This window comes from Solenopsis invicta, chromosome 1 (genome assembly GCF_016802725.1).
Source record: "Solenopsis invicta isolate M01_SB chromosome 1, UNIL_Sinv_3.0, whole genome shotgun sequence".
NCBI lineage: Eukaryota > Metazoa > Arthropoda > Insecta > Hymenoptera > Formicidae > Solenopsis > Solenopsis invicta.
In genome coordinates, this window is record NC_052664.1 from 11,914,161 (window position 1) to 11,928,621 (window position 14,461).

General features: G+C 29.1%; 2 protein-coding genes across 13 annotated transcripts in view; both read left to right on the forward strand.

Moving 5' to 3' along the window:
- The window catches only part of LOC105193391 (putative nuclease HARBI1), a 44,353-nt gene extending 43,354 nt beyond the window's left edge, over nt 1-999 (forward strand). For 7 of the 9 annotated variants that reach the window (XR_005574180.1, XR_005574181.1, XR_005574175.1 and 4 more), the window contains one exon: nt 143-160. Coding sequence is in view for 2 of the 9 variants with exons in the window: in XM_039446062.1 (XP_039301996.1) it covers nt 143-238 (96 nt within the window). In the remaining 7 variants the exon portion in view is untranslated. Of the gene's footprint in view, nt 1-142; nt 284-364 lie in introns of those variants that run through there. The other 2 variants (XM_039446062.1, XM_039446068.1) reach the window with 1 other exon arrangement.
- A 7,287-nt stretch (nt 1,000-8,286) lies between these two features.
- On the forward strand, nt 8,287-14,446 carry LOC105193369 (mitochondrial basic amino acids transporter). 4 transcript variants are annotated; one of them, XM_039446604.1, is made up of 5 exons: nt 8,288-8,526; nt 9,360-9,611; nt 11,705-11,832; nt 11,945-12,692; nt 14,374-14,446. In XM_039446604.1, the coding sequence occupies exons 2-5, from the start codon at nt 9,572-9,574 to the stop codon at nt 14,382-14,384; spliced, it is 927 nt and encodes a 308-aa protein (XP_039302538.1). In that variant the 5' UTR covers nt 8,288-8,526; nt 9,360-9,571; the 3' UTR covers nt 14,385-14,446. The 4 variants fall into 4 exon arrangements, with proteins under 4 accessions (XP_011156084.2, XP_039302538.1, XP_011156085.1 ...); XM_011157783.3 differs by lacking the exon at nt 14,374-14,446 and adding an exon at nt 12,784-12,923 and having other exon boundaries at nt 8,293-8,526; XM_011157782.3 differs by lacking the exon at nt 14,374-14,446 and having other exon boundaries at nt 8,287-8,526; nt 9,388-9,611; nt 11,945-14,199.
- The last annotated feature ends 15 nt before the right edge of the window (nt 14,447-14,461 follow it).

Consider the following 14,461-nt stretch of genomic DNA (forward strand, 5'->3'; position numbering starts at 1 on the left):
TATATAAAATATATAATAAAAAATATATAAAATATTTAAAATATATATGTTTATGTAAGATTCATATTATATCTATCAGTTGTAATAGAATTACATACAATTTACAATTATTTTATTTTATTATATTATGATTTTATTATAGATTTGTGATTCAAGAATGAAAATTTTAAATGTTAATGCTCGATATCCTGGAAGGTGTCATGATAGTTTTGGAATCATTGCAATGTTTTGCCAGTGATGCAAACTTTACATGCACGAGGGCATGATAATTTTTATTTGATAGGTTTGTATACATTATACGTTTTATTACATTTATTTAAATATTTACATTTATAATAAAAAATTTATTTTATTTATACGTTAGGTGATTCAGGTTACGCACTAAGACCATGGCTTCTAACTCCACTGAATGATGTTCAACTGGCTACTCCAGAAGAACATTATAATCAATGTTTTAAAAGAACACGCTCAATTATTGAAAGATGCAACGGATTATTAAAAATGCGCTTTCGTTGCTTGTTGAAACACCGTGTACTTCATTATACTCCAAACGTGGCTTCTAAAATTATAAATTTATGTGTAGTTCTGCACAATATGTGTGTAGAAAATAATTTACCTCTTCCAGATGATGATTATGATTTACATATGGATTTTGGTATGTTGAATGAGAGACCAATGGAAGTTGAAGCTGCTGTAGGGCGTTTAAATCCTGATCTTACAAAAGCAAGAGTAATGCAACGCCGTATAATTAGAAATTTTTTCTTAAATTAAATATAAATCTATCAATAATGCAATAATTATATAACATTTTGTTTAATTTTATTTTGCTTATAATCATATTTTGTACACACATATAATGAACACATAACACATAATACATTTAATATTGCACAACTTATGTATTAACAATTATCAGTTATGTGCAGCTTTGGCATAGCAATTTTGATCAGTTTAAAATAAAAAATAAACATTAAAAAAAATAAACATTGTACTAATAAACATTTTTCTTCTAAACTAATAACCTGTGTCTTCCAAATTTTCTACTTCTTCGTAAGTTACATTTTCTTGATTTATTGCAAAAAAGTTTCAATAGCCGCAGCAATTCGTTCTTTTGCTATAACATCACGTTCCATAAATTTAAGTTTTTTATTATAATATTCTTTACGCATCTTCATATCATTCTCCATATTTGTGCTTAGACATTTTGTATACGAAAGAGTATTTTCAAAATATCCTTTTTTTGTAGTACGCTTTATATACTTTTTAATATACTTTTTTTGTAGTTGCTGACTGTGAGATGTGTTTTGTCTGCATTTCTTAATACCTTCTAAAATATAATTTATTTATTAAGTAATACAATATATTTATTATATAAAAACAATTTACTATACAAATAAATATTACTATGTGTTACTGCTATTGTTATAGTTGATTTTATATTTTGATTTTTTAATTTTGTGTTGTTTATATTTGTATCTTCATTGGCTTCTCCATTGACTGATTCATCTGATATGAAAACACAAGGCTCCACTGATTCTGTAAAAGATCAACATTTTTCATTAAAAAGTTATTTTTGAAAAATATTTGACTTTAGAACTAAATATAAATATACTGACGTGATTTAGATATTAATAGCTCTTTGTTGCAATTAATTTATGACTTTACTTGAACACATTTTTTTGTATTTAAGTCAACATTTCCTAAAAAATAAATAAAAGTTGATACAAGAAATATCATAAACATCTAAAAATAATACTTGTAAAATAAAAATTTAAATTACAAATAAGTAAATAAAAAAATTTACTTTTATACGTAATATCCTTTAATATATTATTATTTCTTGATGTAGTTGATATATCTGAATTGTTCTCTTTAAAACCCAATGTATTTTCAATTTCGGTATTTTCAGTGTTTTCAAAATTCTAGAAAAAGAATTTAATTTTGTAAGGCAAACTATTGTAAGATTTCCATCAAACTACAATTCAAATTCGTATTTCGCGCCCATGCTTAGACATCGACTATTGGGCCTAATGGTACGGTTAATTTATATATATATATATATATATATATATATATATATACATAAATTAAAAATACAGATATAAAAAATTATTACTTACCCAGATAGCACAGAGAATTCAAAAAGAGTAAAAAAAAAATTCAGATTTATGTCACCAATACTGAGTTCATTTTGAAATGCAAAAAGAATTCTTTTTCTGAAAAAGAAAAAAAAAGTTAGGAAAAGAATTCTTTTTGCATTTCAAAATGAATTCTTTTTGAATGCTGTGTGCTATCTGGGTAATTTGTAAATATCGTAGCAGGAAGTATAAAACTCAATGAAAAGTAAATTTAAATAAATAATTAATGAAATAATGAAATAATTTTTTATAATTACCTTATATTATAACGATTTCAATATTTTGTATGCAATACAAATATTTAATAGGCAATGAAATTTAATTTTCAATTTCTACTTAAACGTAAACGTTGTAAACGATATGTGTAACCTTTTTTTAAGGTTACAATACAATCTAAATAATTTAATCGTGTAGTTTTCTTCTTAAATTTTTATCTCCGAAATAATGACTAATAGGAAATTAATTTACAGTTATAATGTTTTTTTTTTCAACAGATTTCTTATGTATCAACAAGAATAACTAAAGCTAGTATTTCATTGGTTCACAAATCATATCATAGACTTAACGCAACATAAATCAATAAATCAAAATCTTTCGAGATATATCTGCGGATATACCGGATATACCGGATATATCAAGCGGCACGGTGAGAAGGGAGTAGCAGCATTGTCTACCGGCCAGCGGCTACGGCAGCCATGGGCTTGGCGACCGACGGGCGATCCTCGCGCACGGTGGACAGGAAAAGTACGCACTCATTCGCTGAACTTTACTAATTTTTATTTCGATAACTATCACGAATATTGAAAAATAGTAAAGGACTTTTCTTCTCAGTTTGACTTGGTCTAGCAATCCACGAGGGCATAAGTAGCTATTTTCGAACATCCTGTATATTCATGTATATACCGGAAGCGTGCTGCACGCGTTCTCGGAGCCCCCCAGTTACGGACCAGGACAGGACACCCGGAGGGGTTTTAGTGGGTAGGCCCTTGCCGGCACGTCGCCGGCAGGTGAGAGCCCCACATAACCACCAGGCCTCCCCTGGGGCCTGGGGTATGCGGTAACGCATTTCCCCTTCGTAAAAAAAAAAAAAAAAAAGTATATGTATGTACGTGTATGTATTTGTATATGTGTTTACGTTTATTGTGCGTGCAAAATTTAGCTATTACAATTGATAAACTTTAAAGATATATAAATAGAAGAAAGGCTATAACAATCATAACAAGATCTTGATAATAATATTTTAAATGTAATTTTTACATACAGTTTCCAATTTATTTGAACTCCCTACCGTTATTTTTGGTTTTAAACACAATTCTCGAAATAAATTCAAACAGTATTATTATAGAATTAAATTACAAATCAATTTAATATTACCAACACTAAAAGTTACAAAAATATTACTTCACTCAAAATTTGAACCTGTACGTAAAAATCACATATGAAATATTTTTGTGTTTCAGCACCAAGATCTTGTTATGACTGTTGTGGCCCTCCTTTTATTTAATTTGATGTACATAAATCACGGTTTCAAGTCTATATTATGACTTATAAATAATTTAAAATATATAATATTATACGTGTAGTCTTGACACTATTGTATTAAAATTTTCATCTCTAAATTACCTTAGGAATATCTTTAAGAGGAATTAATGACAGGACACTTTGTATATGTATATTTATAATTTTGTCTAAGTTTATTACAATAATAAATATTAGTCTTTGAAATTTATTTCAGAAATATTTTCTTAATAACTTTATTGCTATATTAAAGGGGAAATTAAGATACTTCTAGACACAAGTTGCCGTTAACAAAACTGTATAACTTGTAATTCTCTATTAAACCTTACATAATGTCAGTTCCGAAATACTCTATACGTACTTTAAAATTAATTATATTTAGGGCAAGTAATTAAAAATTAATACCTTATAAAATCGAGTTATACTAAATACTATTATTTAGTTATACTACTATTTAGTTATACTAAAAGCTGCATAAATAATAAACAAAGAACTGACTCATTTAAAAATTGTGATAAGATTAACTTAAGTTAAAAGTTAATTTTTAATTACAATTATATAGTTAGGTGCAAATAGAGATATAACAAAGAAAATATTAGTATAAATATTAATAAAAATTTATACTGTAATATCGTTTTTATTAGATTATTGCGATGGGTTGACGGTTTTTCAAAAGATGGCATTGTAAATGGTACTGAATGGCAAGTGGTAAAAAAGTATAGTATATTATCTATTGTTGGAAACATTTCATTATCCGTTGTCGTCACACAAATAAGAAATAGGAAAAAGTAGATAAATTCCATGCACCTAAGGGAGATTTATTGCAGTAAAGTGATTTTTGAAATTGAAATTGATACAAGTATAGAAATAGAAACTTTAAACATTTTTTTATCATTATGTATTGTCATATTGAACAATTTTTTATTTGGTAATGCTATATTCAGCAAAAAGAGACAAATGGATAAACGAAAAAATTTCTCGGGTCTTGGATAATTGTACGTGTGGTTGGATAAATGCACGCGGAGGAAAAATGAGATTATAGCCCATTCTTTTAGCTACACTACACTGTACTAGTGGCACCCCAAGCAAAACAGGGAATCATCATGACATCAAAATGATGTCAAAGTAACTACAAAATGATTATTAAAAGTCACTTTTCGATCAATTACGATTCACTTTGATTTCATTTTGACATAATTGTGAATCATTTTGATGTCATTTTGACTTTTTGTTCTGCTTGGGACTATAGTTGGTCCCTTTCAAGATGAATGCGTAAAATTGTCCACTGACTTGATTTGATAAAAAAAATAATTACTCAGTAACTATTTAATAAAATTTAATAAATAATAGCTCAAAAAACGCACGAAAAAAAACGTACTTTTGTCAGGTATAACGAGATTAAATAAATAAATTAAAAATACGGACTTATTGCCTTATTTTCTGAACGCCGAAATCGCAACCAAAATCATGATTTTACTTTTTCTTATTTTTTCTAATTAACTACGTTTTTCAAATGATATAACGTATGGTTATATATTAAAAAAATACTTTCAGCCTACAAATATTATCGTGATATAATCTCTATTCATCGGGAAGATGCCAAACCACAAAGCGTACAATTACCCAGTGCGTACAATAATCCTACTTTCTCCTAAATGCGATTCGAATTGTTTTGCGATTTTATTAAAGTAAAAATGGCATTGAAGAAAAAATATTCAAGTGCGATTATTATATACGTCATAAGAATCCATGAAAGCATTTGTAATACGTTTGGAGAAGCTACTTTGTTGATTCGAATAAAAAATGGTACGCCAAATTTCAATGGTAATTTTGACATTGTGGACAAGCTTTACACTAGACAATATAATAATAACTCAATTCGTGCAATAGTCATGGAAAAATCCATGAATTTTAACGGAGAAGATTACAAAGAGTCTAAACATTGATAATTCAATCAGTTATCGTAGCTACATTGAGAAAGTCCGAGTACATATTGAAGCTTAGTACGTGAGAGCCTCATTTAGCAAACGAAAAAAAAAAAAAAAACCGTTGCTTTGTTGAGAACTCCTTACTTGGCCTATTAAAAACGTTTTTAGATCAAATTGAAATTGATGACAAGAAATGGATTGTGTATGACAATCCGCAATTCAAAAGAATTTGGAAAAAGTTTACATAGCGGTGGCAAAGTCTCGATTTTATTCAGAGAAGATTTTTTTGTCTGTATGGTGGAATTGTAAGAACATATTGTATTTTAAGCTTGCTAAAGAGTCAAATAATTAACAGTAACAAATACTTTCAGTATTTGACACCTTATGTAAAATTATGTATTAGTATCTTTATGTAGATATTAGAAAACAAAATTTATAAAAAAACTACAAATTTAAGATTCTTGATCACCTTAAGGTATTAAAGAAAATGTGAAGAAATTCGTAACATCTACCAACATTGTAATTAAAGATTTCGTCATTATTATCTATTCTCGCAGAAAGGTATACCACTTTATGTTGCTCAGCGATTTTATGTTCCAAACCGTACTACTCCTAGTACTATCTGTTAGTAAAAGAAAATTTAAAAGAAAAAAATATAAACAAAATAATTTTAGCAAGCTACAAATATGTAAAATGATTTAATATAACCAATAATATACTCACTATTGTTTAAACTATGCAATTTGCAAAAAAAATCAGATTTTATACTTACTTTTATACTTACTTACTTTTTAGGAAGTGCTACTTTAAGAGAGCTATGTCAATATTGGCAACTTTTTTTTAAATATAATTATAAATGAAATAAGGCGAAGAATTTGACCAATAATGTATAATATAATTATCGCAGTTTAATTAGTGTAGTTTCGCTAAGTTTGAATGTGTTTATAAATTTTTGTTTATCACACAAACAAAAATAGCACGAAGATCTAGCTACGACCGTAAAAGGTATGGTTTATTCAATTTGTATAATTATAAATATTTTTAAAAACAATGAAAGTTATTTTTAATATTGTAATTATCTTTTGTAAAAAAATTGTAAGTTATTTTATATTTTTTATAATACCTTTTTTTCTGCAATCTATTATCTAAATTGCAAATACAATTGCTACTCCCTAAAAACGCTACTAGTTAGAACAGGAAATAAATATTAATAAATGAACACAAAATAAAACATATAATTTTATAAAGATAACTCTAAAAATAAAGAGAAATCAATATAGGAATAGACTTAATGTAAAATTTATTATATCAGGTATTTATTTTTTTCATGACTTTTTGTCATAAAAGAGTAATGTTGGCTTTTCGAAACCTTTTTAAATTTATTAACTTTATAATTGCATTATACTTTCTATTTGTATTTCTATTTGTTACTCTTTTCTACAAATTAAAAAACATTTAACTTAATGGATTGATTTTATGTGTGATAATTGTTACTTATGTAGCACACACTATCTAAACGCCGTACTGTTCCATGTTTCATTTTTGCAATGAGCAAAATAACTCATGTCATTATCTATCATGTTATTGGTCCCAATAATCATGCAGGCAAGTGCTGCCAATATATAATGAAACACATGAGTATTATTGAGATCAATCTTATCATGAAATGTTTGACCTATGCTTCGCTCTGTCACGACGGTAGCTTACGACGGATATCAGAGCTGTAACTAGACAGGGCCAACAGACCCAAGGTCTAGGGCAAAGAGAGATAAAATGGAACTGTCTAAAAAAATGTCAAATAATATTTTCAAATGTCAAATTTTGCTACTGTGCCCTTAAATTTAAAGCTTCAATACTAATACAAAACATAAAAATTGTATTAAATGTATAAGAGTAATGCCAATAAAGAGTCGACGCTGGTTGTACATGTATATTATTATAACTTTATTAGTCAATAAAATTAATTATGTAGACGTTTCGATGGTTGGGATCATCTTCAGTACAAGTTAATAACAATTATAATGAGAATTCTTAAGATGGGCACATGATTGATTAACAATTGTCTTAAGAATTGTAATGAAAATATATATTACATAACCAGTGTCGGCTTTTTATTGGAATTATCTTCATACATTTACTTTAATTTAATTTAATTTTTTGAGCACAATACTGTTAAGTTACTTATTAAAGTTGCAACTCTACTGAGCAGTTTATAAACTTTTGATAACCTTGGATTCATATCTGAATATCAATGTTGCTCGCTGAATATTTCACTCTTCTCATTTGTATTGCTTCGTGTGAGAGAAATTTTAGCAAATTAAAATTTATTAAAAAATTGTTTAAGATTGACTATTGAACAAGAACGATTATTCAATTTTTTTATAACTTTGATTAAATATAATATCATTAAAGATATTAATTATAACGATATGATTAAATAAGTACCTCAAAATAAAAGCCACAAAAGATATATTAAAATAATTGTTTTTATTTATATACTTTAATACATTTAAATATTATATATTTCTTAGGTACAAAAATTGTTTATAAATAATTTAAACAATTATTATATTGTATTTGCTAAATTACTGTTTTCAATATGTATTATTTTCAAAAACATTACAGGACCAAAAATAAAACTGCGCAAGGCACATGAGAAGTTAGTTACGACTCTGGCGGATGTACAAAAATGTTACTAACATATTTTTCAATAATATTTAGCACACTGTTACAGTAACGTTTGTGTGGGTATGTCATGGTTTGATAATGCAGAGATCTGTGCACTAAGAAGCTGGAAGAAATACCGATTTCAGTAAGAAAGAAGATTCAACGAAGGAAACACGCGGAACGATTATTTTTGTTTAGACGTAGCGTACATGTGACTTTTGGTAAAAGGCAAACGAAAGAGTGATTTGCGTTAGAATTTTATTTGACATTGTCTGGTAAGTGAAGTTTTCGTCACTTGATAAAAATTTATGTACAGTTTTCAGTGAAGCAGTGTTCTTTTAAATAGTTTGTTTTATATTGATTAAAATAATATATCTAAATATTTTTAAATTAAAACTTTTGCGAGTATATTGTGTTGTTATTCTTTAAAATTTTTTTTAATTTTACACTCAGCAATTTTAAATCAGTAACATACGATAAGTATTCTAAAATATGTTAAGAAATAAGCGCATTTTTAATATTTAATAATAAATTTAAATCAATTTAAATCGATGTTGGAAAAGATAAGAAAAAAAAGTGATATAAATAAAATATTTAATACTATCAAATTAGCACATTATTATGACGGACACATTTTCGTCTAACCATTTCTTGAGGACAGCGTGACACCATCTGGGTCACAAGTTAATATTCGTTAGGGATGACGTGATCTCTGTACCGATCACAAATGATCACCGGGGATTATTGAGATTAATAGAGAGGTAGCCAAATTATTTTAAAATCACAGAAATATTATTGTTGTTCTTTACGTAGGAAGCACTTGGTTGATAATAATTTAGCAAGAAAAGATAACGATGACTTGCATGGTGATCACGCTGTCTTAAACGTGTTAATTATAGAAATATTGTAAATATAATGATCTTATTTTTATAAATTATTTATGTGTATATACAATATTTTAATAAAATACTCAAAAATAAATAACATTTAATAATATTTAAAAAAAAACTATAAAACAATGATCAAAATCAATAATAATATTTTTATAATATAAAATATCTTTTAGCTGGTCTTAAATTTTCTTATTGTTGACTAATTGTTTTTCCAGGAATAAACGAATGTTGTTTTGTTTGAAGTTTAATTTAAAGGAATCAGTTATCAGTCTTTCATGGATTCGAATTTATTGGCCGCTATAATTAACCGATCAACAATTTGTACAACTTTCGATGCATCCTTGAAAGGAACGAGGTTTGAAGACGAGCCTTACAGAAGCAGACGATATTGCAAGTGGAAGGTCATTATAGATAATACAGGGCAAAGATGGCTTGCTCGCTTGATTTCTTTGCTGGATGTTTGGGAGGTAAAACTTAGCGCAAATTATACTGATATGTCTTTCAAAATTTTAACATTTTTCCTTTAAGTATATACTTAGACAAAACTTATATTATTAGCTGTAAAATTATTCAATGTTTTTACAATATGTTTGCTTGATAAATACACGCTGAGTTAATGGAAGCTAATGTTATCATTTATTTTTCACAATATGTATTTGTTTAAATAAAAAGATGCAACTGTGTTAATGAAAATTAAAAGTATTATTCGCGTTTTATGATATTTATATTCAAATTAAGCACAAATAAGGAAAAATAATTATGTTATCGTATGATGTGGTTATCACAGATCAAGAATAACATATTTAGAAGCCAAACATTTTGTAAACATTAAAATTTATCATTTGTTTTTTATGATATTCGTACTTGAGCTGTTTAAATAGCAACAAAAAAAAAACAATTATTTTATCATATAACTTTGTTATCACGGATTATGAATAACATTGAGAAAAAAATGCTTTTTTTGTTTGTCAAACTTATGCAAAAATAAAAATTCTGCTAATATTCTTATAAAAAAATTTATATTTTTGCATAAATTTAAATTTAATATTTTTTTGCGTTTTTTCTACGTTTGATTGTTCAATAAAAGAACCTGTTGCAAAATCATATTTAAATTTTTTATAAATATTGCGTAACGCAAATAAATGAAGAATATTGTACAGCAGACGAACTACATTAATATTTATAAATCCATCTATCCAATAATCTGCTTTACAGGAAGGTATATGACAGCATATCGAGAAGACACAATCTAAAAGATACTGTAGTATAATCCAAATAGATAAAGTAGATAAAAATATTACATAATTATCTAATAATGGATCCAGTCGCCCTTATTGTCAATTATTGCTTGGTATTTCCTTAGTATATTTTTAATTAGTTTTTCATCATATTGAAAAGATAGAAAGTGCCATAGCTCTCTGATTCTAATCAATAGCTGCTTAAGAATAAAAATAGGCTTTATCCTCTTAAAGTTTATACTTTATGTAGATAACGTTATCTCAATCTTTTCTCAAATTTTCATGAGCTTATGCCAATCGTTTTGTAACGTGTTTTTGTGTAAGAAGGAACTTTTGGATTGTGAAACAATATTTTATCTTTGATTCATGTAAAATATGTAAATGACGTCTGATGATGTTTATATACAATGCTGATTCTGAGCTTGGCACAAAGTTGGCGTACGATTTCGTTTAAATAAACGAATGATTTTGTTTTCTCTTGACTTTGTCGAATTAAATCTTTCTCTAGCAGGTATAGTCAACGTTCCCTACTTTTTTATATTGCTTCACTCACTTTTGCATAAATGATTTCAAATTTCTAAGTCATTTTGAAGCGTAAACATGCAATAATTTTAATTCTTTTAAATGCAAAACTTAGAATATTACATTTGAGACACTTTACATTTATTTTGAAAATTTATATTCAAATAAAAAGTAACGTTTGAAATAATTATAAAACACTTATTGTGCAAAAAGACACGCTTTAAGCTTTTCTATATTAATAAATGAGATGGCACTACGATCAATAATCTTAAATAAAGGTTGTACACTTTCTTGTGAGAGACTATATATTTTATTTATTTTATAAAGTGCATTTAATAATACTTTGTGATTAAGTCAATTGTGAGTGTGATGTAATGAATAAATTAATCAAGAAATTGAGTGAGTTTTATATCGGTTTAATATAAAGCGCTTCGGTTTAATGTAAGAAATTTTAAGATGTCCGTGTTACAAGTACGATACATGTCTGTTGAGGCTAGCGAATACTTGGCGAGAGCGTTTCTTCTTTCATCTGCCTTATATACCCTCCATTTGGTCCGTAAATTGGAAGCTGTTTATTATTTTTCGTATCTATTCAAATTTTCTTTACTTTGTATATATTTCTGCCGTGTTACTTGCTATCGAGATAAGCATGTTTATCTCAACTGCTCAACGCTGTCAAATAAGTTATTTGTCTCCGTGAATGTTATTTTTCGAATTTATCGGTTGGTCATGTGGCAAACGGTCGCCACAATACATATTATAATAATAAAACGCTTAATAATAAATTTTATAAATTTTAGGATGTGCCGGTATTATGGTGGGATATCCTTTGGATACGGTCAAGGTCCACATGCAGACTCAGGACTGCCGCAATCCAAAATATCGGGGCACATGGGATTGTTTGCGCACCATATTCGCAAAAGAATCGGTATTTAAAAACATGATTATAGAACCATATTGAAACAAATCAGACAAAGTTTACTTACTTTCACATTTATAGACAGAATCTTTTAATATTTTATTAATTTATTTTCGTTCAGGTGAGTGGTCTTTATAAAGGCATGACTTCGCCAATCGCAGGAGTTGCTGTGGTAAATGCCATCGTCTTCGGCGTTTACGGTTACACTCAGCGGAATTTGTCTGATCCTGATCGAATGTCATCGTATTTCCTGGCTGGTGCATCTGCCGGGATTGCTCAAACTCCCGTTTCGAGTCCAATAGAATTAGCGAAAACACGTTTGCAATTGCAGTCCACGGGTCAAGGTAACGTTCAAGGACCGATGCAGTGCTTGAGGAACGTCTACAGGCAGGAAGGTTATCGCGGCGTTTTTAAGGGTCTAGGTATTACATTCCTCAGGGAAGGACCGAGTTACGGTGTGTACTTCGTGACCTACGAGATGCTGACCAAGACGTCCTCGAAACAACCAATTTCGACGCTTCATATGCTGCTGGCCGGTGGATTCGCTGGCACAGCTTCTTGGGTGATTTCCTACCCCATTGATGTCATCAAGTCGCGCATACAAGCGGAAAGTAGCAATCGTTATTCAGGAGCTCTGGACTGTCTGAGGAAATCTGTACGCGCCGAAGGATACAGCTGCTTATACCGGGGTTTGAATTCGACGATTCTTCGAGCATTTCCAACGAACGCGGCGACTTTCGCTGTAGTCACATGGACGATCCGATTGCTCGGTGAGCAACCAAATGAGGCACCAAAGGCGGAGGATGTTGTGTCAAGGACGACGATACAGACGAAAAATCGTACAGCAACAGGCTATGAATCCTTCTTTAGTAAGTGGAACGCATTCTTCGACGGTATTTCGAGGAATAACAATTTTGCTACTCCGTCATACTCCGTCGGATACATGTTGCCGATCAGCAGGTTAATGCCAGATAACAGTGCCTGCCTGGTCCACAACTGTAGACGATCGGATTGCAAACACGACTCGCTGAAGCAAAGGAATACGTCCGACGGTCGGGAGGAGAGAAAAAGAAAATCGAGAAACGATGAGGAGATCGAGGAGGATGAACATGTGGACGAAAAGAAGGATTGTGGCAACGTTAAGATGGCCATAAATACATGTACCTGTAATCTACAGTGCGTACTTGGTGTCTCAAATCTGGATAATACTTGATGTTAAAGCATGACAAAGTCTTTAACATGTGGTGTATTCTTAGTGCAATATAATGTAAAAAGGGAATGCAGCATTCACAAATTTTTCTCTAATAATTAATTCAATTAACGACAAATGCATATACATATGTATGTTGCAAGACAAAGCACAAAATGGATAAATAGTTTAGCTGAGCTATTCTTGTGTTAAGAGATGTGAAGTTGGATTAAAGTTACAAACTCGCTAGGAAAACGTATATATAATATCTTCAATTCAACAATTGAGTAAGCAGTGAAATGACTATACATTTTAATGTGTCTATATTATATATTTTAATTTACTGGCGTAAACGTATAATAATATTTATAATGAAAATTGCCTTTTAATCCTCTTTCTAATGTTTTTTTCTATTATAGCTGCTTGATTTAATCGATACATCGTGTGATCGATTTAATCGATACAGGCGTGTTTTATAAACTTTTACTTTTTATATTGATCTATTTTCTTAAAATGAGTTAACGCAATTAATATTTGTATTAAGCTCGCTATGAAGCAGGAACAGAAAGATCTCTTTTGTCAAGCAGCAGTCTTTGATTGATTGGCGGACATGCAAGACCACATGTCATAGCCAGACGCGACATTTATTCGCTTTTAAAATCATACAAAATAGTTTGTATCCTTCTTACAATTCCCTCACCGATTTCATCCCCCTCCCCCCTGTACACTCTTCTGCATTTCTTCAGTCTACAAATTGTTCTTCGAATCTTCCCCGTCCACGTGTCAAAATTTTGACACATTCTAAATTCCCAGCACATATGAATCCACACGGCAGTACATTTTAGCCATTGCTAATTATTCTTAGCAATTGATCGCGAACAGGACTTTGTTGTAACTACGTTTTAATTCCAAAAATCACTAAAAAATTACCAAGTTGTAAATTATAGACGTTAAACCTGCATCAAGATTAATACAATTTGTTAACCTCCCACGCGATTGTTCTAAATTTTCAAGAAACAATTATTCTTACTAAGTAAGTATGAGCTAAATTAACAAATCTAAGATGTGCAATTCTTAAAAATTCAGGAACTTAATACAGACAAATACTGAGAAACTGGTTCTTACATATATATATATTTATAGCGTTATACACATATATTTAACCAATAAAAGTAATTTATTAAGTAGTACCTTCCTATATTATTTTATTGTGATACAGCATTAGCTTATTTAATATTAAGTTATTTATAAAATAATTTTAATGATATAATTATAAAATTTTTGCGTATTATTTTTTAATTTTTTGCAATACATAAAAATTGCAGAACATCTTGGACTTACCGTTTACGATTTTTTTATAGGTCCCTTTTGAAGACATCAATTAATTTAACCAGACTATTTAAATGTTGTGTGATCCATCACATCTCCATTATCCACATCTCCATTATC

Excerpts from the sequence above, each read along its gene's own strand:
- LOC105193369 (XM_011157782.3), top strand. The coding sequence starts at position 9,572 with ATGGCTTGCTCGCTTGATTTCTTTGCTGGATGTTTGGGAG. Across the intron at positions 9,612-11,704 it reads CTTTGCTGGATGTTTGGGAG|GATGTGCCGGTATTATGGTG; the intron begins GTAAAACTTAGC and ends TATAAATTTTAG. Across the intron at positions 11,833-11,944 it reads CCATATTCGCAAAAGAATCG|GTGAGTGGTCTTTATAAAGG; the intron begins GTATTTAAAAAC and ends ATTTTCGTTCAG.